We start from the raw sequence: 22,762 nt of genomic DNA, 5'->3' as shown, positions 1-22,762 counted from the left end.
ACTTTAATACATGTTTTGTTCAATCATAACTTTTTTTTAGAAGAATAGAAAAGGTAATCGAATATTCAATTATTTTACTTCATTTTGTTTTGTTTCGCTTATTAATGTGCGCAGTTGATACTGGAAAGCCATTAAGGGGGTGCCTCTAGTGGCGTAGCCAGGATTTGTGTATGGGGGGAGTTAAGAAGCATGGGCCGCCCCCCCCCCCCGTATTAAAGCGGGTGGTCCGGGGGTCGGAAAAATTTGGATTTTAAGGTGTAAAATAGTGCTATTTTAGGAGTTTTCAGTGCTTAAATTTAAATATTGTAATGGTAAAAATTTTATTAATTTTAAAATGAAATTTGTTTGAGTGATGAATAATAAATTAATTAAATATTTGGTGCTAAGGGGAGGGTTTGAACCCCTAAACCCCCCCCCTGGCTTCGCCCCTGGGTGCCTCCCATTTCAGGTCATGATTTTATATTTATATTAATCACTGATCAACTTTTAGACTTTTTCCATCGTTTAACTTTCACGAAATGAAAAATATATACAGCGCGTATATTTTGCATAATTAGCTGCCAAAGTTACATTTTAAACGTTTTTGGGTTGTACAAATAAGGAGAATTTAATTTATTGCAGAACAGAAACTTTTTAGGTTTAACTGCAGTGCCACTGGTTACTTCATGATATGGTTTGCATTTCTATCACAAAAACTCATTTCATGTTTCTTGACTGTAAAAATCATAAAAAATTTGTGAATTTTGAAATGCCAGGTAAAATTTATTAATATTTTCTGAAAGAAATTCAAACCATTTCTTGAAGTAGCCAGTGGCATTGCAGTTAAACTTAAAAAGTTTGTTTTGAAATAAATTAAATTCTCCTTATTTCAAAAACCTAAAAACGTTAAAAATGTAACTTGGGCAGCCAATTATGCAAAAAAGTATTCTCTGTATATATTTTTTTCATTTCGTGAAAGTTAAACAATTGAAAAAGTCTACAAGTTTTTTCTATAATTACTGTAAATATAAAATCTTGACCTGAAATGGGAGGCACCCCCTTAAGGGAACGGTTTACAAATGGCTAAACTATTGGAGGTACTGGGACAAACGCAAAGCATGAACGCCCGGGTTAAGAAACCGAACCCTGTGAACCGCGTGAGAAAGCCAGACTGTGGCGCTGATTGATCCTCGCCCTCGTGACGTCAGCTTGTCTTACCCTTCCCCGCGGTCCCGCCAAGCACCCCATGGGTCAGGGTGGGAGGTGGTCCAATTACGGCCGCTAATTCCTCCACCGGGAACATCTGCACCCGGGGAGATTCCAACCCCCGCGGGCTGAGACACGCCGGCTGCGGACTGTATTCCGATATCGGGCGAGGAGGCGTCGTTACCACAACGCCGAATGTCAAAATTAACCACAACGCCGACAGCTAGAAAACTGCTGTGTACCACAACGCCGAAATAACAACTGAATTAATTTGTGTGTGTTTCTTTAATGTACCTTAACGCCGAAATACCACAATCAAACCTAACCTTACCTAAACTAACCTAACCTAGCGTAATATAACCTAACCTAACTTCACCTAGCCTATCCTAGCCTAGACTAACCTAAACTAACCTAGTCTAACCTAACCTAGTCTAACCTAACCTAGTCTAACCTAACCTAGTCTAACCTAACCTAGTCTAACCTAACCTAGTCTAACCTAACCTAGCCTTTGTGGCAGTCCTGCAATGACATTTTTCGGCGTTGTGGTATTTCGGCGTTGTTTTGCGTCCCCGGCGAAGAGCACACGTAAGGATCGTAGGCCAATCCGTCCGAATCAGCTCGGCTTCTGTGCTGCGGACCGTGTCCAAGGCGAACTTAATCACCGGCGTTTCTGTCGACACTGCAGTCGCCATCACCAGGGTAGAGTTGCCTGCTGAGGTTACCACAACGCCGCCGATCCACCATAATGCCATCCGGGGCGTTCAGTGTGCGAGAGACCAGAAAGCGAGGTTTCTGTGACTCGCTCGGTGCATAGTAAATCAAGATGGATGCACCCCCACACTTGTGTCAGAATCACTTGGATCAACGGGCGGGGTGCGTGTCTTGTTTTATAGGTCTGGCACACGGGTCTGTGTAGTGTAATGCTAGAAAAGTCACGTGTACCTGTCGTCGGCGGGGGAGAGAAGCTCCCCACCAGTCAGATCGGCCAACTGGCGTGATGTAGTGTCGTGTTGCTGTGCATTAGAGGCTTGTAAGTGTGCCTGAAATTTGCAAGTGGCCTATTGAAACTCGGGTGTGTCGTGTAGTGTTGAGCTGTGCGAGCCGGGCCATACGAATACCTCGCGGAAACTGAGGTTATGACTAGAGACCGGAAAAATTCGCGGGTTCAATGACCTCCAGGATAGACTCCAATATCCTCTACACACTCGGGCAAATGCCAACTGTTCATTGGCTGCTGACTTGTGAGTCGTCTCGACTGGGTGGCCTGTGATTCGACACTTCTATGAGTGAGGGTCTCTAATTGGCCCTCAGTCCTCCAGATTAACAGTGAACCAATGACAGAAGCAGCACTAAGGTATAATTATTTGAATTTTAGCATAACACGAATTTTCCGGGTCTCTAGTTATGAGACAAGTTCTTCTTCTGCCTTTGATACTCTCGCCCCGAGAGGGGAGTGTTCTTCCGGATTGGCTGCAGCTGTGGGCCAATCACGGCCTTCCGTTCGTCTGGTTGGCCCGTGTCTCTCCCCCCTCGCCCGGGGAGCGAGCGGGTGGTCCTCTGGATGGCCGATGATCGCCGATGATCGCCGATGATTGCCGACGAGTGGCGCTCATGCGAGTAAGGGCGGTATTCAGAGACGTGCGGGTCAAGGCAGCGAACAAGCACCCACCCTTTTAGGATACACCACGTGACCTGACTCGCGGGTCGTATTCCAGAACATGTCCAAACCTAATCCAAGTAATGTAACAAATCAGAAACTGTTTCACTCCCATGCTTTGAACATTGTTTTTTATTAATTAATAATTATTGATTAACAATAATTACTGATATCCTGAGCATTTATTTTTAAGTGATCAATTATTTTGTTAGTTCATGTTTATTTAGAAATTTGTCTTCTTTCTCTTTTTCTGCCGTTTTACCCCTTACGAGTCAATGTTTTAATTGCCAAATAAGTTTTACTTTTATCACGTGTACTGAGTTACTCGCGCTCTTTTGTTTATTACAGTTGAGCTAGATATTAAAAAAAATACGATACTACTAAGCTTTAAGCTTTATTTTCAGTCAGCTGAAAAATACCACTTAGAAAATATAACCATAGCAGGCTTTTCCATAGTTTTATAAACTCCTATGACAACATCGAGCAATTAAGTGAGGCGTGATATTACGGCTGTGGATTCGTCAACTGCACACTACGTACGTTATTCTGATGCCTCATCGCACGCAACTTTACACTGAGTTATTAGGTTCGTATAAATTTGGAAATACATTTCTTACGCATAACCTGTACTTGTGCTGTGTAAGTATTAACACCAAAGCCCCCTCGAAACGCTAATTTACTAATCACAATTCAGCTGTCAATTTACTTGGGGACCACGTGTTCATTAGTATATATTTTTTGTTTATTCTGTGTATGTATTATATATGTATTATATACGTGATCTAGTATTAATAAAATAAAAATCTGGGGAAATTTTACTCGCTAGAAAGTAATTTTAGTTTTCCAAAAGCTGGGTGATTCACACAACTCAACTTCTAGGGTTCAATTTTTGAACTATTTCTTCATAAATATTTAAAAACAAGAGAAGAAAAAAAATACTTGAAGTACAACATTGAGATTATGCCCGAGCATTAAATAAAAAATTGCAAGCATGTATCCTATTTTCCTGCTGGAGAAGACTAACAGGGGATCCCCTCGTAATGAGATTAAGAATGGGGAGGAATGGATGGTGCTTGTTTTTTTTTTATCGGTTTTTTTTTTCCGGTTACATGACTAATTGTCTGGGATAGAACAGCTTAACGTATTTTCTACTCCGCCTCCTTAATGGCTTCCTGAGTGGAACTGGACGATGTTAATAGTCCCTGGCATCAATTTTTTTTTTTAGAGTATACTCAATTTTCCCCTTTTCTGACATCGGTTTCCGCTTAAAAAAAAAATTGTGACCAAAAAAAAACTTCGAAATTCACTTGCTTGTTGTGTTAGTGCCTCATCTTTAAACAGTGTAACTTTTGAAACCCATACGGAACAGATTAAAGGTAATGTCCGTTTGAAATAGCGTTCTTTATTCATTTCTTGCCAATTCCATCTAAATACGTAAATAAAGAGAAGCAGCCAGAATCAACGGGTCCGTCAAAGTAAGTAAAACGAAGTAGCTAGAATTGACAAACCTAAATTTTCAACAGATTGGCAATAATAAAAAAAGCTCAATCACATTCTTGATTAAGGAAATAAAGTATGCGTGGAAGAGATCCATCCTTACAACTTATCTTAAATAAATATATGAAAATTTGCCTAGTACTCTGTGGCACTTAAAATGATTAACAATAGGCACAGGGGGTTGTATTTCGAGAACATTTTCAGTGTCATGATATTTCTGTGAAAGGAAAAAGATAGCGTCGTCTTTTATTTCAACAATCACAGCCTTTATGTACTATGAGCTCTACTCTGGCCGTGTTAGTGTGGCATAGCCAGTCTTCAGGGGAAATGGTCAAAAGGACTAGCAATACGAACGGCTATAAAAGCGGAAAGATAGCGAAAATTTCTGTCTGGTTGGTTGCAGTAACACAGTAATATAATTTTATTTATTTCCAAAACGGAAACTAAAGAGTAACGATGAAATTTATGGATTTAAGCTGTAGGCCTGCGCATACAAAATCAAGTAGGCCTACTACACTGCTTTTAAGAAAGCTATGTCAAAGTTATTATTGCATGTAGGCCTACCTTATTAGAATGTCCGTTAATTTATGTTATTGGCACGGAAAATCATATATTTTACTGAAATGCTGAGATAGTTAACAGTAGACAAGTGGCAAAAAACTGTAAATATTCTGAATAATCAGTGGCCTCTTCTCTTCTGATTGGCTGGGCTGTTTGGCCAACCAGAGGATACCTGTCTTTTTTTTTTTTTTGTTTTATCATGCGCAGTTAATGTACTGGAAAACTATTCAGGAAACGGTTTTGTGTGACTTTTACTTGAATACGTGTCTCCCGTCTGCATCTAGGGGTTACGCTCGGGGACAGTGAGGAAACAGGGACCAGGGGAACAGGGGAACTAGGGAACAAGGGAACAGGAAAACAGGAAAACAGGAAAACAGGAAAACAGGAAAACAGGAAAACAGGAAAACAGGAAAACAGGAAAACAGGAAAACAGGAAAACAGGAAAACAGGAAAACAGGAAAACAGGAAAACAGGAAAACAGGAAAACAGGAAAACAGGAAAACAGGAAAACAGGAAAACAGGAAAACAGGAAAACAGGAAAACAGGAAAACAGGAAAACAGGAAAACAGGAAAACAGGAAAACAGGAAAACAGGAAAACAGGAAAACAGGAAAACAGGGAAACAGGGAAACAGGGAAACAGGGAAACAGGAAAAAAGGAAAAAAGGAAAAAAGGAAAACGGGGGAACGGGGAAACGGGGAAACGGGGAAACGGGGAAACGGGGAAACGGGGAAACGGGGAAACGGGGAAACGGGGAAACGGGGAAACGGGGAAACGGGGAAACGGGGAAACGGGGAAACGGGGAAACGGGGAAACGGGGAAACGGGGAAACGGGGAAACGGGGAAACGGGGAAACGGGGAAACGGGGAAACGGGGAAACGGGGAAACGGGGAAACGGGGAAACGGGGAAACGGGGAAACGGGGAAACGGGGAAACGGGGAAACGGGGAAACGGGGAAACGGGGAAACGGGGAAACGGGGAAACGGGGAAACGGGGAAACGGGGAAACGGGGAAACGGGGAAACGGGGAAACGGGGAAACGGGGAAACGGGGAAACGGGGAAACGGGGAAACGGGGAAACGGGGAAACGGGGAAACGGGGAAACGGGGAAACGGGGAAACGGGGAAACGGGGAAACGGGGAAACGGGGAAACGGGGAAACGGGGAAACGGGGAAACGGGGAAACGGGGAAACGGGGAAACGGGGAAACGGGGAAACGGGGAAACGGGGAAACGGGGAAACGGGGAAACGGGGAAACGGGGAAACGGGGAAACGGGGAAACGGGGAAACGGGGAAACGGGGAAACGGGGAAACGGGGAAACGGGGAAACGGGGAAACGGGGAAACGGGGAAACGGGGAAACGGGGAAACGGGGAAACGGGGAAACGGGGAAACGGGGAAACGGGGAAACGGGGAAACGGGGAAACGGGGAAACGGGGAAACGGGGAAACGGGGAAACGGGGAAACGGGGAAACGGGGAAACGGGGAAACGGGGAAACGGGGAAACGGGGAAACGGGGAAACGGGGAAACGGGGAAACGGGGAAACGGGGAAACGGGGAAACGGGGAAACGGGGAAACGGGGAAACGGGGAAACGGGGAAACGGGGAAACGGGGAAACGGGGAAACGGGGAAACGGGGAAACGGGGAAACGGGGAAACGGGGAAACGGGGAAACGGGGAAACGGGGAAACGGGGAAACGGGGAAACGGGGAAACGGGGAAACGGGGAAACGGGGAAACGGGGAAACGGGGAAACGGGGAAACGGGGAAACGGGGAAACGGGGAAACGGGGAAACGGGGAAACGGGGAAACGGGGAAACGGGGAAACGGGGAAACGGGGAAACGGGGAAACGGGGAAACGGGGAAACGGGGAAACGGGGAAACGGGGAAACGGGGAAACGGGGAAACGGGGAAACGGGGAAACGGGGAAACGGGGAAACGGGGAAACGGGAAAACGGGAAAACGGGAAAACGGGAAAACGGGAAAACGGGAAAACGGGAAAACGGGAAAACAGGGAAACAGGGAAACAGGGAAACAGGGAAACAGGGAAACAGGGAAACAGGGAAACAGGGAAACAGGGAAACAGGGAAACAGGGAAACAGGGAAACAGGGAAACAGGGAAACAGGGAAACAGGGAAACAGGGAAACAGGGAAACAGGGAAACAGGGAAACAGGGGAGCGAGACGCGGGGTCCCAGCGAGGAGCAGCGGGACCGAGCCTCTGCTGTCCGCAGGCAGCGGCCACGGCTCGGGCAAGTCCAAGCCGGCGCTGCGCATGCCGCGACTCCAGCAGCTGCAGTCCGAGGACCAGGACAGCCGGCGCGCGTCCTCCAAGGGCCTCATCCCCAAGGCCAAGGTGAAGACCGTCAAGATGACCTTCGTCATCGTCTTCGGTGAGTTGCCGCAACTTACATTCCCCCCCCCCCCTAACCTAACTAAAAACTAAGTGTTTTCGGTAGGGATTATCTCAGGCTGAAGCCTATACGCTCTAATCATGCAGGGTGTTAGCCATGCAGGAGAGGTAGCATGCAGGGGTGATTGTCCATCCATGGCAGCGATTTGCCGCATCTTCCGTGAAACAGATTTCTGACGCTAATAGGTTGCGGACGGTGCAGAAAACTCGGGTCCTGTTCCCTAGGCTGACGCCAGGGAGTATTTGGGCAGAGGGCAACACAACAGGGTTTGATCTTATTTTTAAGTAAGTAACAATTGTTTTAATTTGTGTTTATTTAGAAATTTGTGTTCTTTCTCTCTCTCTCTCTCTCTCTCTCTCTCTGCAGTTTTACCACTTACGATATACTTACGAGTCGATGTTTGAATTGTCAAAGAAGTTTCACTTCCATCACATGTATTGAGTTACATGCGCTCTTTATTTTTAATTATGAAACATCTTAGTTCTCGGTATACAGCATTTGGTAGGAGCAATTTCTTGAAAATGGACCGGAAGTCTATGAACGGAAACTTGACACAGAGATGGCGGATGAACTTATGCAAACATAAACCCGTATATAGTCACTTTCGTAAACATTAGGGTACATACCAAACCTATCGTTGTGCCAAATGACACTTTATGATAGTGACACTATCCCAGAATATATATATACATATGGTACACTAAAGTCATAGAAAAAATTAATCACAAATTTTAATATACCTAAGAAAACTGGCATTGCAATGATTATACTTAGAGACCCGGAAAATTCGCGGGTTCAATGACCTCCAGAATAGGCTCCAATATCCTCTACACACTCGGGCAAATGCCAACTGTTCATTGGCTGCTGACTTGTGAGTCGTCTCGACTGGGTGGCCTGTGATTCGACACTTCTATGAGTGAGGGTCTCTAATTGGCCCTCAGTCCTCCAGATTAACAGTGAACCAATGACAGAAGCAGCACTAAGGTATAATTATTTGAATTTTAGCATATCACGAAATTAACCCGCGAAATTTCCGGGTCTCTAATTATACTACATGTTCTCCTTGCAATAGGTCAACGGGCTCGGTAGAACAACGGTAGAGCGCGCGCTTTTAAACATACATAACTGGCCAGTACTGAAAGACTTGGCTCTAATTTTTTTTTCCAAGTCTTTTTCGCTTTTATCGGAGCCGTTTTCTTTATAATAGATTAAAATTTTCGGTCTCTTAATCAAATGATTTCGACATTTTAACGGAGCTTCTAGCTGCGGGAGTGGTAACTATGTGTGATTCACGTTCAGAAAATGTAGTTGAAAACACAATTTGCGTATATATATATGTTTACCACGCTCGGCATTGTTTTAAAGAATTCTACGTTAGATTTTGGTGTCCGAGTTTCGTAAGTGTGTTTGCAACTCGAGAACGCATGATTTTCTACGTTACTTACCGAGGTTAAGATGTTACACATCTCTGAAGAGAACTGAGAGACTTGCTCACATGTTTTTTTTTTGTCATGGCCTTCTAGTGGTGAAACGGCCGAGTCTCAAGAATACAAGAAGTCGCGTTTTCAGTTGTTATTATTGTTGCTCGTCGACTGGGAAGCAAAAGAAGGGCAACCTTTTGTGCTTTCTTCCGTGATCCACGGCCTTTGTAATCTCGGTTGAAATTACCGCTAGGAGTAACGTGTTCTTTTCAGACCTCTGTTTTAAGTTACTGTTCGCGCTCTTATAATTAGAAACCTCCGTGGGCGTGGAACGCTTCGCCCCCCCCCCCCTCCCTTTATCTTTCTTCATCCATCCACCCCTCCTTTTTCAACCCTCTTTTCCCTCCTTCACCCCACCGATGTCCCTGCGAATTTCTCGTCTCGTCTGTCAGGCGTCTTCCTGTTTTTTCGCAGTCTTCCTCTGCCAGTCACACTGTGTTTCTCTTCTCTCCCTGGCATCCATCTCGCATGCCCGTGTTTGACAAGTTACTAAATCGGTTCGCTCGGTTTGCCGCACGCGAGAACTGGACATCTTCCATAAACGCCGCGGACAAATGGGGGTGTTGGTTTCTCGGATCGTCTACCCCACCAATAAAAATATTCGATTAAAAAAAAATTGTTTTTAGCGAGTATTTCAGTATTCGCCAGAGATGTGTAAACATGCAAGTAACCTCGGTAATCAGCAAATTCATGTGTTCTCAAGTTGTTCATGTTGCGAATAAACTTATAATACGAAACTCAGACACGAAATTTAACATAGAATTCTTTAAAAATAATGCCGAGCGTGGAAAATATACAAAATGTATTCGTTTTAAGCGAAAATGCTAAATTTTTTCTTCATCTTTTTACAACCTAGCCATTATTCTGTTTAACCATTTGGTAACAGTTAAACTGAACCAAACCCAACCCAACCTAACTAAGGTTAAGTTAGGCTAATTTTTATTTATTTCCTTAATTTTTTCTTTAAGTCGGTGCATTTTATGCGCTTCGGGAAGTTTCGGAGAAGTTATGATGCTCTTGTAATGATTTTATTTCATAAAATTTACCGTAAACAATTATCGTGTCCACTTTTGAATCACAATCTCATTATCAGTGATTTACTTTTGACATCAATGATATGTGAATTGAAAACAGAATTGCTGTGAAAACTGTACACCGGCTTCAAGGTTGGCCGGATATCCAAAATAGCCATCCATTTCATCACTATTTAATATCCAACCTCATTTGTTATCTTGTTTAAAATACACTTATAATACGAAACTCGGAAACGAAACTTAACTAGGATTCTTAAAAATTATTCCGAGCGTGATAAATATAAGCAAATTGTTTTTTTTCAACTACATATCTTGACGTGAATCACACGTAGTTTCCACACCCGCCGCTAGAATTCGTTGCCGGAGCTGATATGTAGACTATTGAACAATTCGATTTTCAACTCTTTACGGCTCCGATAAAAGAAGAAAGAAAACTTGAAGTAATACTAAAATCCTGCTTTGGACCTGATTTTCGACAGTAAAATTTTATTAAAATACTGTCCATCATGTTAAAATTAATTAAACAGTTTATACTATAAAGTTTCCCTTTGTCCTTGTGGACAGATGGAAGCACCGTGGTTGTTTCACATTTCCGTTTATTGACTTAAATCGCATTACGAAATTACTCCCACCAAATGCCCTATACCGAGACCAAGATGTTACACATCAAAAAAATTTTACGTTGTAATATTTTTTTTGAAACAAGTTGCTAATTTTTTGTAAAAGTACAAGAATAATGCTGTAATTTTTACAGGGTATTAATGGGGAAATACAAAGAAGATGTTTCGTTTCTATAAAGGTTTTTGTAATGTTTCACTAACCTGTTATCACTAATGAATTGGATCAGTGGAACATGTTATACGAAATTAACAGTGACACTAGCTTAAAGTATAAATCCCTTTTCCTTGCGAAAATCTTTTGTAAGAATGTTAGATCCAAATAGCAAAAAAAAAAAAAAAAAAAAAAAGCATGGATTTAAAATAATGATTCAGTACTTCCATTTTTAAAATTAACAATATATTTTCGTGTAGAAGATAATAATACATTTTTAATGTAGATTAAATAAGGTGTGATTTCGTAACGTGTTTTCAAATTACGGGACGTTTAGAATGAAACAAAGAAATATACATATACTTAAAATTCAGTGTTTGCAAGGTTTCGGTATTCGTATTTTAAAAAGTTTTTTTTTTAGATTCCGTTTCATGTAAAAAAAATTAATTAATAAGTAGGCTGGGGTTTTTTAGTTTTAAAATGCTGGCAGCACTGATTCTCAAGCACGGGGTCCTAAAAAGAAAAACAGTTTACTTAAAGGCGAACCAATGTAAAGCTGACATTTCGACAACGTCACGTCAAAGTTCGAATCATTTGTGCGTTTATGACAATCGTTAGTTCGCGCAACGTTGTCAAAAAAAAGTAAAGGGTTGAAAAAGGGAAGGGGGGGAACAGGCTGTGATTCGTTTGGAAGGAATGGTGAAGGGGTTAAATCTTGCTTCCGTCGAGTAACATATAACCACCCTCTCGAGCCGAGTTTATTAAAAGAATAGCGTCCGGGCGAGCGAAACTTTGCAAGCCCCTTCCACCCCCCTCCCACCATCCTATCACTCTCTCATCCCACGACGGGTCTATTCGCGCCGATGATAAATTACTCCCGCCGACGTAATAGCATCAATCTACCGACCGGGGGTTGAATGAGTTTGAAGAGTGGAGGGGGGGGTTTGGCGGCAAGGGGGGGAAGGGGGTGGACAGCGAGCAATAAACACTTCGCCGTCGCGCTGTGATAGATGCTGATAGTGCGCGTCCCGGCGCTACTGGGGCGCTACTGGGGCGATACTGGGACGCTACTGGTGCGCTACTGGTGCGCTACTGGGGCCGTCCTCGGCACCTCGAGACAGAGAGAGTAGATGGCGTACATCGGCAGCGAAGCGCGCGCGGAAATACTTCAGCAGCTGTAGCGATTACGTTGGCGCGCGCGTAAATAACTTCCTTTCACTTGTGCTTTGGTTCTCCTTTAGATCACCGCGGAAGAGAGAACGAAGGCAAAGTATGTATCAACGCTCATGAGAGGGAATCCAATTGGCTAAAAAAAAAAAAAAAAAAACGGGGGAGAGTTTAAAATGGCAAAGCACCTCCTCCCCATTGTAACCAAAACCTTTTGGCAAATTGTGATATATGGGCATCTAGTTTTATATTTGTTTCATGTATATTATTTTGATAGAAAATAGTTTTTTTTTTCTTTCCTTCCCTCGAGTGAAAAACTGTATCTATGTTATGTTATCAATTGAATGCCCGGGGAATAACTCGTGCATGGAAATATTTTATCCTCCCCTCTTCATAGTAACTGATAAGAGTGATAACGGATGGTGAAACCACGTGCTGACTTGCACTCTTCACCCAGAAAAATTATGTATGCAAAAATTGAGTAAAAAAAAATTTTTAAGTGAAAACTTCTATAGGAAGGTTTGGTAGGGAGTAAATTCATGTAAATAGTCATCGACATGGTCACGTGATGTGAATGTATATATATATATATATCATATATATCATTTTTATTGAATTATCACTATTTTGTATGATTACAAAGAAGGAGTGAAATGAAATCTACAATTTAATTGATAAATTTACTTTTATTTGCACTCATTAATTCAAATATGTTTATTACTTTTACTTTATTACTTATATATATATATATATATATATATATATATTTATTCTCATTGGTGCGCGCGGGCAGTACGCGTCTCAGTCCCTGTACATCATATGATAAGTTGTGTTCGATGTAGCAAGTCGTTTACGCGGAGAGAGAGCCTAAAAAGACATGGCAGAACTTGTAGCGCCAAGCCTGCGTACAAGCTAGATGACAACGATGAATCTACTAGCCTAAGGAAGAGTGATCTGCATTACGACAATACTTTTCTTGGCTCTTCCGATCTCGACAAAGAACTTAAATTGAAGAAGGTTGATGATTTACGGAAGAATGAAGACAATGGAAGAATCCTTAACGTGAAAAGTGAGAATATATTCCAGCCGAATTCAAGTAGATCTTTCCTACTTTGTATAAATGATGGACTCCTAAAAAGGAAGCATGAAGACGATGAAGACACTTCAACATCATCAACATCGAATTATTACGGTAAATTGGGTGAAGACGATTCCTTCTACGGTGATTGTTACAGTGACTCTGAGGCTGTTGACAAAGACATAGACTATGATGAAGCACCTAAAGCTGCCAAGATCGAAGAATGTGGCGGTGTCCTGAGACCGAAACGATGGAAACGACGTGATATATTAAATAAATCTGATCAAGCTTGTGATGATCACCGTCTCAAACATGAAAGTTACCCTGAGGTTGGTGGTAAAACGGAAGACACCAGAGATCATAATATTTATTATAAAGGTGCAAGGAAGATGGTGGTAGAAGAGAATGATTACACATCATGGAAAGATCCAAACATATTAGTTGACCGGCTAAGACTTCTACATCGTTCGCTTTGTGCAGGAAACTATTCGTGCATCAAAGAAATATCCTTCATACTCAAGGAACTGAGGAATGCTGGCTACATACAATATTGACTTGTTTTACTTGCATTTGTATAATGTAAAGCAATAAAATAAATAATTTAAATTATAAGAATGTAATGTTTTTATTTCTTGTATTATGATTTCTTACTAAGACTTAGATCTCGTAACTTGTGCTTCCTTTTTGCCTTTTTTAGTTGATGGAGCTTCCAAATGTGCTTCCTTATTCGATGATGCATCCAAAATGTGCTGCCTTTTCGTTGGCGGTGCTTCCAAATGTGCTGCCTTTTCGTTGTCGGTGCTTCCAAATGTGCTGCCTTTTCGTTGTCGGTGCTTCCAAATGTGCTGCCTTTTCGTTGTCGGTGCTTCCAAATGTGCTGCCTTTACGTTGTCGGTGCTTCCAAATGTGCTGCCTTTTCGTTGTCGGTGCTTCCAAATGTTCTGCCTTTTCGTAGTCGGTGCTTCCAAATGTGCTGCCTTTTCGTAGTCGGTGCTTCCAAATGTGCTGCCTTTTCGTAGTCGGTGCTTCCAAATGTGCTGCCTTTTCGTTGTCGGTGCTTCCAAATGTGCTGCCTTTTCGTTGTCGGTGTTTCCAAATGTGCTGCCTTTTCGTTGTCGGTGCTTCCAAATGTGCTGCCTTTTCGTTGTCGGTGCTTCCAAATGTGCTGCCTTTTCGTTGTCGGTGCTTCCAAATGTGCTGTCTTTACGTTGTCGGTGCTTCCAAATGTGCTGCCTTTACGTTGTCGGTGCTTCCAAATGTGCTGCCTTTTCGATGACGGTGCTTCCAAATGTGCTGCCTTTTCGTAGTCGGTGCTTCCAAATGTGCTGCCTTTACGTTGTCGGTGCTTCCAAATGTGCTGCCTTTACGTTGTCGGTGCTTCCAAATGTGCTGCCTTTTCGATGACGGTGCTTCCAAATGTGCTGCCTTTTCGTAGTCGGTGCTTCCAAATGTGCTGCCATTTCGTTGTTGGTGCTTCCAAATGTGCTGCCTTTTCGTTGTCGGTGCTTCCAAATGTGCTGCCTTTTCGTTGTCGGTGCTTCCAAATGTGCTGCCTTTTCGTTGATGGTCCTTCTATTTTTAATGTTGTTTTGACTCTAGTATTATTGTAAATGGTTCTTGATTTGACTAGCGTATTGTTCCATACGGTGCATGTATATATAAGCGAGCTCTAGACAACAGGATGCTTAGTTTGTTACTGACGTCGTCGGTGTAAGGATCACCTAGTTTGTTTCTTCTGGTGCATTAATCACGTAATTACCTGTTCTTGCGAACTCGATGGCATCTTTACCGACTTTAACGACGAACTCGATGGAGGTTGTACCATCGACTGCGGGAACCATGACGTCAGCGTCGACGATGGTGGAGCAGATCCCGTTGGCAACTTCGATGTCAACACTGGAGGAGACTTCAACAGACGTGGTACCGCCAGCAGAAGAGACTTTAATGCCGCTAGTGCTGGCTGCACAGGGAAACTCGGCGAACGCTGGTTCGCCATCAATGGAGACTTCAATGGATGCCGAATCGACAACAACTAACGAACATCGGTGCTGTTACTGCGACAAGATTTTCTCAAACAACAGCAATGCTCGCCGACATGAGAATAGAGAATGTGCCAAGAACTTATATCGTAAAATGTTTGTTTGTGAGAAATGTCATAAGCAGTTTACCAGAAAAGATAATATGAAAACGCACATGAAGGCATGCAAAGGTCCTGCTGTTCGGCAGAAAGTAAAGGTTTCGGCGCAACAACGATGCATTGATGTTCATAAGAGTATGCCTGGAGATGGTGCAACTGCGGCAACGTCAGTATCTGGATTGGGTCTGAAAGGTTCGTCTTCATTACCACGGTATCCTTGCAGCTACTGTGATACGTCGTTCGCATTTGCTCATGATGCACGAAGACATGAGCGGAGCAAATGCACGAAGAATCCATCTCGCATGAAGTTTCGATGTGATGAGTGTCATGAATGGTTTACTCGAATTGATAATTTGCGACGACATGCGAAAAACTGTAAAGGTGAAGTCCGTGTGCCTACTGCTGAACTACCTGCAGAAATTTCGACTCCTCGGTTTAGGTTGAAGGCTCGTGAGCGTACAAGCAAGAAAACCGATGTGCAGCAACCGATTGGTATGACGTCTGAACAGGAAAATAAACCTAAGACTGTGTTCGGCGCATTACAAGTGAACGATAATGGCTTCTACTTGGCGCAGTCTGCATTTCGTGGAACATTGAAGGACTACTATTATTTAAATACGTTAGGTGAGTCGAAAGACATTTGTAATTTTCTTGATGATATCAGAGAGTACATAATCAATCAGCTTACTGATGATGTAGCAACAAACGGACCTTTGAAATATAACTTGTGGTTGGACTGTATATATGGAAAGCCATATCCGTTCGATGACTAAGTGAAGAAGTGTGCATTCAAGACATCGGCTGCAGTAATTTACAGTTCTAACGATGTGAAGCAAACTTTTAAAAACGGTATCCAGAAACTCTGTCAAGAAGAGGTGGACTATGTCTGTAAAGGTTCTGGCTGGACTCTGTCTAGTATAAACCGATTGGAGCTAAGAATTAGTCATTTCACACCGCTGCGGAACTAAATGATTATAAGATTGCTGGCTTTCGCAAATGATCCTGTAGTAGAATAGAAATTATGTAATAAATATTATGTTTGTATAAGAACTTGTGGTGTTTAATTCCTCGAACCTGTTACTATTATGTTAAATTGATGTTATATTTAATTTTTTTGCATCGTCCTAGATCGTACCAAGGACCTTAGTCGACCTAATCGATCAGTATATAGATTACAAATTTATTTAATGAATTTTGGAATTTTTCCCGAATTTCTAGCTAAATAATTATGGATTTTCAAGATGGCGGCCAAATGACAATATGTCGGGTGTCACAGCAATAATAAATGATTACTGCACTCTAGCGGATAATAATTAAACTAACATGGCGTCAGCGCACTCTCGCCGACGATACACTGATGATGGCTTCCAGCAGACGAGGACAAGATGGCGGACATGACGTCATACTACCTGACGATATATATATGCTTTGAAAAAAAAAGTGGAGGGAGTCAGTATGCCTGCAGCCACCGCGGGGGAAGGATCGGTCACCATTTTTATTTTTTTTTTGCACTCGTCGGGTTTGAACCGAGGACTCCGAGCTCCGTGTCGTAAATGTTTGTTTTTTAAGTATTTTATTAAAAATTTTATTATTTAATTTTTTTTATAATTTTTAAATTTTTTCATTAAAATCGGATAATAAATTTAAAGATGGCGGCCGTAACAGAAATTGCAACGGTGACGTCATAATTCAAAATGGCGGATAACACAATGCCGGAATGTTCGAGAAAACGAAATGACGTCATCCAAGATGGTGGATCCAAGATGGCCGTCGGGGTCAAGGTCAAAGGTCAAGGTCACATCCTGATAGAGGCTTAACTGAGGCTTGAGTTAAGGATGCTTAAGCCTCTATCAGGACATTTCTAGCCGCTGGGATTTTTAAGGACTAAAACGGGAAATTTTCCCTCGAAACGGGAATTTTTCCCTCGAAAACGGGAAATTTTTTCTTAAAACGGAAAATTTTGAGTCATTTTGAGTCATTTTTGAGGAATTTTGAGGAATTTTTGCCGTCGTGACGTCACAAATCCAAGATGGCGGACACCGGCACCGGCACCACATCCTGCATCCTGATCCAGTATGCCCTATTATATACTACTTACGTGCCTGAGTAATAATTATAATTATGATTATAATCCAAACCCAGTATAACTGCGGACAATATTTTGCATTGATGCCGTTGTTTGCACGTTAATGTGTAAATTTACCAGTGTCTATAATTTTACATTAATATTAATGTTCCGTTTACAAAAAAAGATAAAATACAGTTTAGCTGTAAGTTAATCCATGTACAGGGGAAAGAGGGATATTGCCGTGAAGTAAAGACAAATTTGTGTTCATATATTTTGCATGAATAATATAAAGCTACAATTTTTATTTCTTTCATATAATCATCATATCTTCGGAACCCTTCCAGATATCAGAATAAAACTAAGAATTATGAAATCATTTAATAGCAATACAGAAAATGTTTTAACTTTTAAGTCATTCATTTCCAACAAACAGACAAATAATATATATTTTTTAAAACATAAGATTGTGTTCAAATATTTAATTTGCAATCAGGAAAAAAAATTAATAAGCAATAGTTCCAAAGTAACAGATTGAATCATTTATTTATTATCTTTATTATTTAAGTTTTTTTTAATCCAGTTTATTATTTCATTAGTTATGAAAATTTTGTTATTGATTAGGTTATATCAATTAGGTTTGGTAAGGTTATGCTCCACGATCTCTGTGAAGTAGCCTAAATGTTAATGTGTAAGACAGGGCTAAACGTATGGGAGAAAAAAATTTTTGTTAGGTTGATTTTTTAAATTTTTTTATGTGACCAGACGAATGGGAGCGCATACCGAACCGGCCGTCGGTACGACACAGTGTTGCCGCGAGGACGTTGCCAGAAGCACTTTCGCGCGAAGATGTGCAAATGCGGGGGAAGGGGGGGGGGGGCAATAACAGTAATTCACTGACCCCCTCCCCCTTCCCCTTTTCCTAGTTCCGCGTCCCACAATTTCCTCCCCCTCTTCCAACCAACGTCACTTGCAAGCGCATTTATACCGCGGGGCGTGCAGTTAGGTAAGAAAAATGGGAGGGGGGGGGGGGGCTGTTGCAAATTCTCGTTCCTCCGGCTGTGTTTGACGTCCCGATAAACAATCCTCTGTGTTTATCTGGACCTCTCCCATCCACCGCCTCCCACCCCCCTTCTGACGCAAAGATTCTGAGACTTGAAAGATAGCTCACACGGTTTCATTTGAAACTTTTCGTCAAGTTGTATTCTGTCCTCTCGCAGGGCTACACTGTTGAAAATGTTCAACTGAAATTTTTTTTCGGAAAAAAATAAAAGTGAAGCGTTAGGCTTTCTTTACAACCTTTTTGTCTGATACATGAAGTTATTTTCTTGGGAATTTTTTTTTGAAGTTATACTTCTAATGTGACTTCCAACAAGGTTGCGTTAAACGTTTAACGCTACCATGGAGAATAACGCTACCATGGAGAATTATTTGCATGCAATTAAAAACATTGAAGTTTTGAAGTTATACTTCTAATGCGACTTCCAACAAGGTTGCGTTAAACGTTTAACGCTACCATGGAGAATAACGCTACCATGGAGAATTATTTGCATGCGATTAAAAACTATTTTTTAATGATGCCAAAGAAGTATAACTTCTCACGCGCGTACCTAAGTACACGCACCAATTTTTTTTCCTTTAAAATCTAATTTTGTTCCTTATTATTTTTCTCCACTTTTAGATTTGTTTTTGTGTTTGTTGATTTGATTAGTTGTTCCTTATTTTTCTAATATTTATATTCATAGTTTAGGTTTAATGTTTTTTTATGCTGTGCTAGTTTAAATGTCTATACAATTATGATTACTGGTTGGCCTTCTAATTCCAATTATTCTATATTAGGAGGTTTCAGAGCACTCGTCCAGAGATGTGCAACATCTAACCTCGGTGACAAACAAATTCTTGTTTTCTCATTTTGCAAATACAATTTTAATACGAAACTCGCGACACAAAATTTCACGTATAATTCAATTCCTTAAAATAATACCGAGAGTGATAATATATATACATGAAAATTGTATTTTTAATTAGATTTCATGGACGCGAATCAAAAGTATTTTCCGCGCCCGCCGCTAGAATACGCTGCCGGACCAGCTACGTCGACTAACGAATCATTCCATTTTCAGAACGTAATTTTAAACTTGATAATGAAACAGTGGCAATAAGAGCAAACAAGACATGAAGAAAATGCTAAACCCAGTTTTCCGGCCCGATTTTCGACAAGGAATTTTATTAAAATACTACCGATAGTTTTTTAATTCATTAAACACTTAATACTAAAACGTTTCCCATTGTATTTGTGAATTGGTTAGCATAATTCACCACAGATGGCAGGACCGTGGTTGTTACGCATTTCCGTTCCAATCGACTTCCGTCCAATTCACGAAATTACCCCCACCAAATGCCGTATACCGAGAGCTAGGACGATACACGTCAAAAATTGTTAAAATTACAATGACGTTTCTAAGACCATTTAGTTACCTGAATTACGGAGAACCCTAAAAATTTTTTAAGGGTATTCTTTGTAGAAAGGTGTGTATATTATTTATTATAAATTGCCAACATTGTAAAAACTCTTACTCGCCAGGCTTGATATAATTGCTTTGCTGCAGTTTTTAGCCAGTTAAAATATAATTCTAATAACTGGAAGAATAAGTATTTTACTACATCAAATTTAATTGGTCTTAAATCGAAAGCCCTGTGATATATTCTTTTGAAAAATCTGTGATATTCCAAAAAGTTACAAATATGACTAACGAAGGCGTTTCTGAATAAAACTGAAATTATTTTTATGAAAACTTAATCTCAAAATCTAATTTGAAAAATAGGCACTGTTTGTACACACATAAATTTAACAGTTTGTAAACATCATCACATATCATATTTACCCTTGAAAACCAAAATTAATATGAACGTTATTCCTGACAAATTATAGCAACACACTAAAATGCAAGTGTTACGTTTTGTTTATAAAAAATGACGCAAATTGGTTACAGTAATAATAAGGGGATACAACTGCAGCATGGATTTTGACTGTTTTGACTTTCTCACCGCTGTCGTAAAGTACCAGTTTTATAATATGATTACTAAGAAAACTATATATGTGAATATGGTTTTATTTTTTACTGAAGTCAATTCACTGCCATTTCTGGTTAAATCTTTTTTTTTCAATTTTAAATATTTTTTTAAATAAATCGACACGATGAATTGTTTCCAGTCATAAAGACTTAATTACATTGCGAAAGTACACGTCACAGTATAGTATTGTTATTACTTGTTTAACTTTTTTACATCATAATCAAATACTATTTTTTAGCAATAAAGATAGCTGTCAGGAATTTATTTTGGCTTTATTTACGTTCCAATGAAAAAAAATTACAAATCAAATTTCAATTACTTGTTCTTTTAAGATAGAGTAAGAAAAAAATAAATAATTGAAATGTACCAGTAAAAAGACAATCCAAATTATTTATCTATTAGAGAATTATCATTTACTGTTAAACTATCAAGCCACAGATACATTTTAAAAATGTTATTTAAAATATTATATACATTTTTTTTTCAGTGGATCTGGACTATTTACACAAATTTTAAAAAAAAATATCTTAAAAGATCGCTGTTCAATGGTTTTATAAAACAGAGGAATAAATACATTTAAATCGCAAAAAAAATATTTCTGCACTTTAACAAAATATTCCTTTGGCAACCAGTTCCAAAGAAATATTATGGTTATTTTTGCATACCTATATGAAAAACTTTTTTCCAGTTAATATTGAGTATTTCTTACGAAAATTGGCGCTAAATTTTATATTATAATTGATGTTTCATTCAAAGTATAATTTTTTAAAACCATGAAAATGACAAGCAATTACTCAACAATTTAACTTTATTTTGTTTTATCGTGGTGGTTGTGTGCGCATTTAATACTGGAAAGCTATTCAGGGAACTGTTTACAAACATCTCCAAACAACTGGAAGTACTGGGACTACACAAAGCATAAATTCCCGGGTACGAATCCGAACCCAGTTGTTATAATTTTGTTTCCCTTGTAAATGGGCAAATTTACTAATATCTATAATTAAAAAATGAGTAATTCTGTTTCATTCACACAAAAAAAGCGTACATTTCTGTTTTTGGCAAGTTGCTAATTATACATTTAATTTTTTTTTACTACTTTAATTGCTGGTAGTTACTGCGCCAACAATGTAAAGAATTTTAATAATATTCGTAGGCTTTCACTTCGGTCGGTGAATTTATTCGCCAAGGACGCGGCTAGTAGGTAACTGCTCCCTGATGATGGCGACTTCAATGTCGACCGAAACGTCGGTGAATTATTCGCCAAGGACGCGGCTCTTAGGTAACTGCTCCCTGATGATGGCGACTGCAATGTCAACCGAAACGTCGGTGAATTATTCGCCAAGGACGCGGCTCGTAGGAAACTGCTCCCTGATGATGGCGACTGCAATTTTTACCGAAACGTCGGTGAGTTATTCGCCAAGGACGCGGCTACGACCCAGAAGCCAAGCTACTTCAGTTTACCAACAGTTTTTTTTTCATGTCGCAAACTCTTGCCGTGGGTAGCGCACGCGCCCAGGAAGCAGCTAGCCTGTGTAACGGAACCACTAAAAGGCTGTCAGCGCGCAGCCGAGGGAGGAGTCAATTTGGAAAGAGTTCCGCGCAAGGATTTATGACCGTCCGCCGGAGGGGTCGGAAGCGGGATGTTATTGTTGATGAATTGCGCGGGTGGCGGGGGAGGATGGGGGAGAGATTTTTTTTTTTCAAGCGGCGAGTGCATGTTCCAGTCCGTCTACGTGACGAACGGTCTCTTTATTGTTGCGAAGTTCTCCGGTTTGGTTGAGGGAGGGGAGAGAGAGAGAAAGATAGAAAGAGAGAGAGAGAGAGAAGGGGATTCGGACAGCCAACGAACCACCTCCCTATCCCCCAACTCTCGCATGGCTGTATTCGTACCTGGAAATGAAGGATGCTGGACGTTGCGAAAACTTCGCGGAATAATAAAAATTAAAAAAAAAAAGAAGCATTCGTCTACGTTCGCGCGCGTTTCTCGGCGCTGGAGGAACACGTCCCCGTTACGACGCAACGGCGCGAGTAGCAGCTTCGAGCGAACGCTTCTTTCGAAGTGTCTTCACTGAGGCGAGATCGTACCCATGTGACGAGATCGTATCCCTATGGTGAGAACGTATCCTACTGAGTTGAATTTTTTCTCCATAGCTGCGTTCTTTTCGTTAAATGCGGTAGTCAAGGCTGTAGTCAGAACTGATGTTTTTATGTTTCAGCACATCTTGGACTTATTAAAAAAAATTTTTTTCAGAATTCTTAGTCCTTAAGTAAGCGTAAAATTATGCTTAGTAGTTTGTCCTATTTTCGTGTAGTTGATTTTATCTATACCGTGGTTCTGACAGTTCAGATTCAAAGAATCTGGTCTTGTCTGCTTGAAATATGTTATTCTTGTTTGAAATATACAGCCAGTATCGACGAAGATGTCCTTGTGGTTCGGAGACGTCTGGTATATACGTCTGACATGGCCTATAGCCTAACATTGTACAAGACCTGTTTGGAAGGTATTCCAAGTATTGAAAAATTAAGACTTCAATGGTAGGCACAGCGACACCGTATTTAATTCGTTGAACAGATATATTGTATGGAGTCCTTTTTCGTAGATATAATGATTAATTAACTCCACGAAAGTTAATGAGAAACAGAATT

General features: G+C 40.7%; 1 protein-coding gene across 1 annotated transcript in view; it reads left to right on the top strand.

The window, feature by feature from the left end:
- The window catches only part of LOC134535376 (cardioacceleratory peptide receptor-like), a 103,805-nt gene that overhangs the window by 54,249 nt on the left and 26,794 nt on the right, over nucleotides 1-22,762 (top strand). The window contains exon 3 of the mRNA XM_063374449.1: nucleotides 7,129-7,287. Within this exon, the coding sequence (XP_063230519.1) occupies nucleotides 7,129-7,287 (159 nt within the window). The remainder of the gene's footprint in view (nucleotides 1-7,128; nucleotides 7,288-22,762) is intronic.

The sequence above is a fragment of the Bacillus rossius genome, chromosome 8 (genome assembly GCF_032445375.1).
Source record: "Bacillus rossius redtenbacheri isolate Brsri chromosome 8, Brsri_v3, whole genome shotgun sequence".
Classification (NCBI taxonomy): Eukaryota; Metazoa; Arthropoda; class Insecta; order Phasmatodea; family Bacillidae; genus Bacillus; species Bacillus rossius.
The sequence above is the reverse complement of the archived record's forward strand: the minus strand, read 5'-3'. Positions and strand labels throughout refer to the sequence as shown.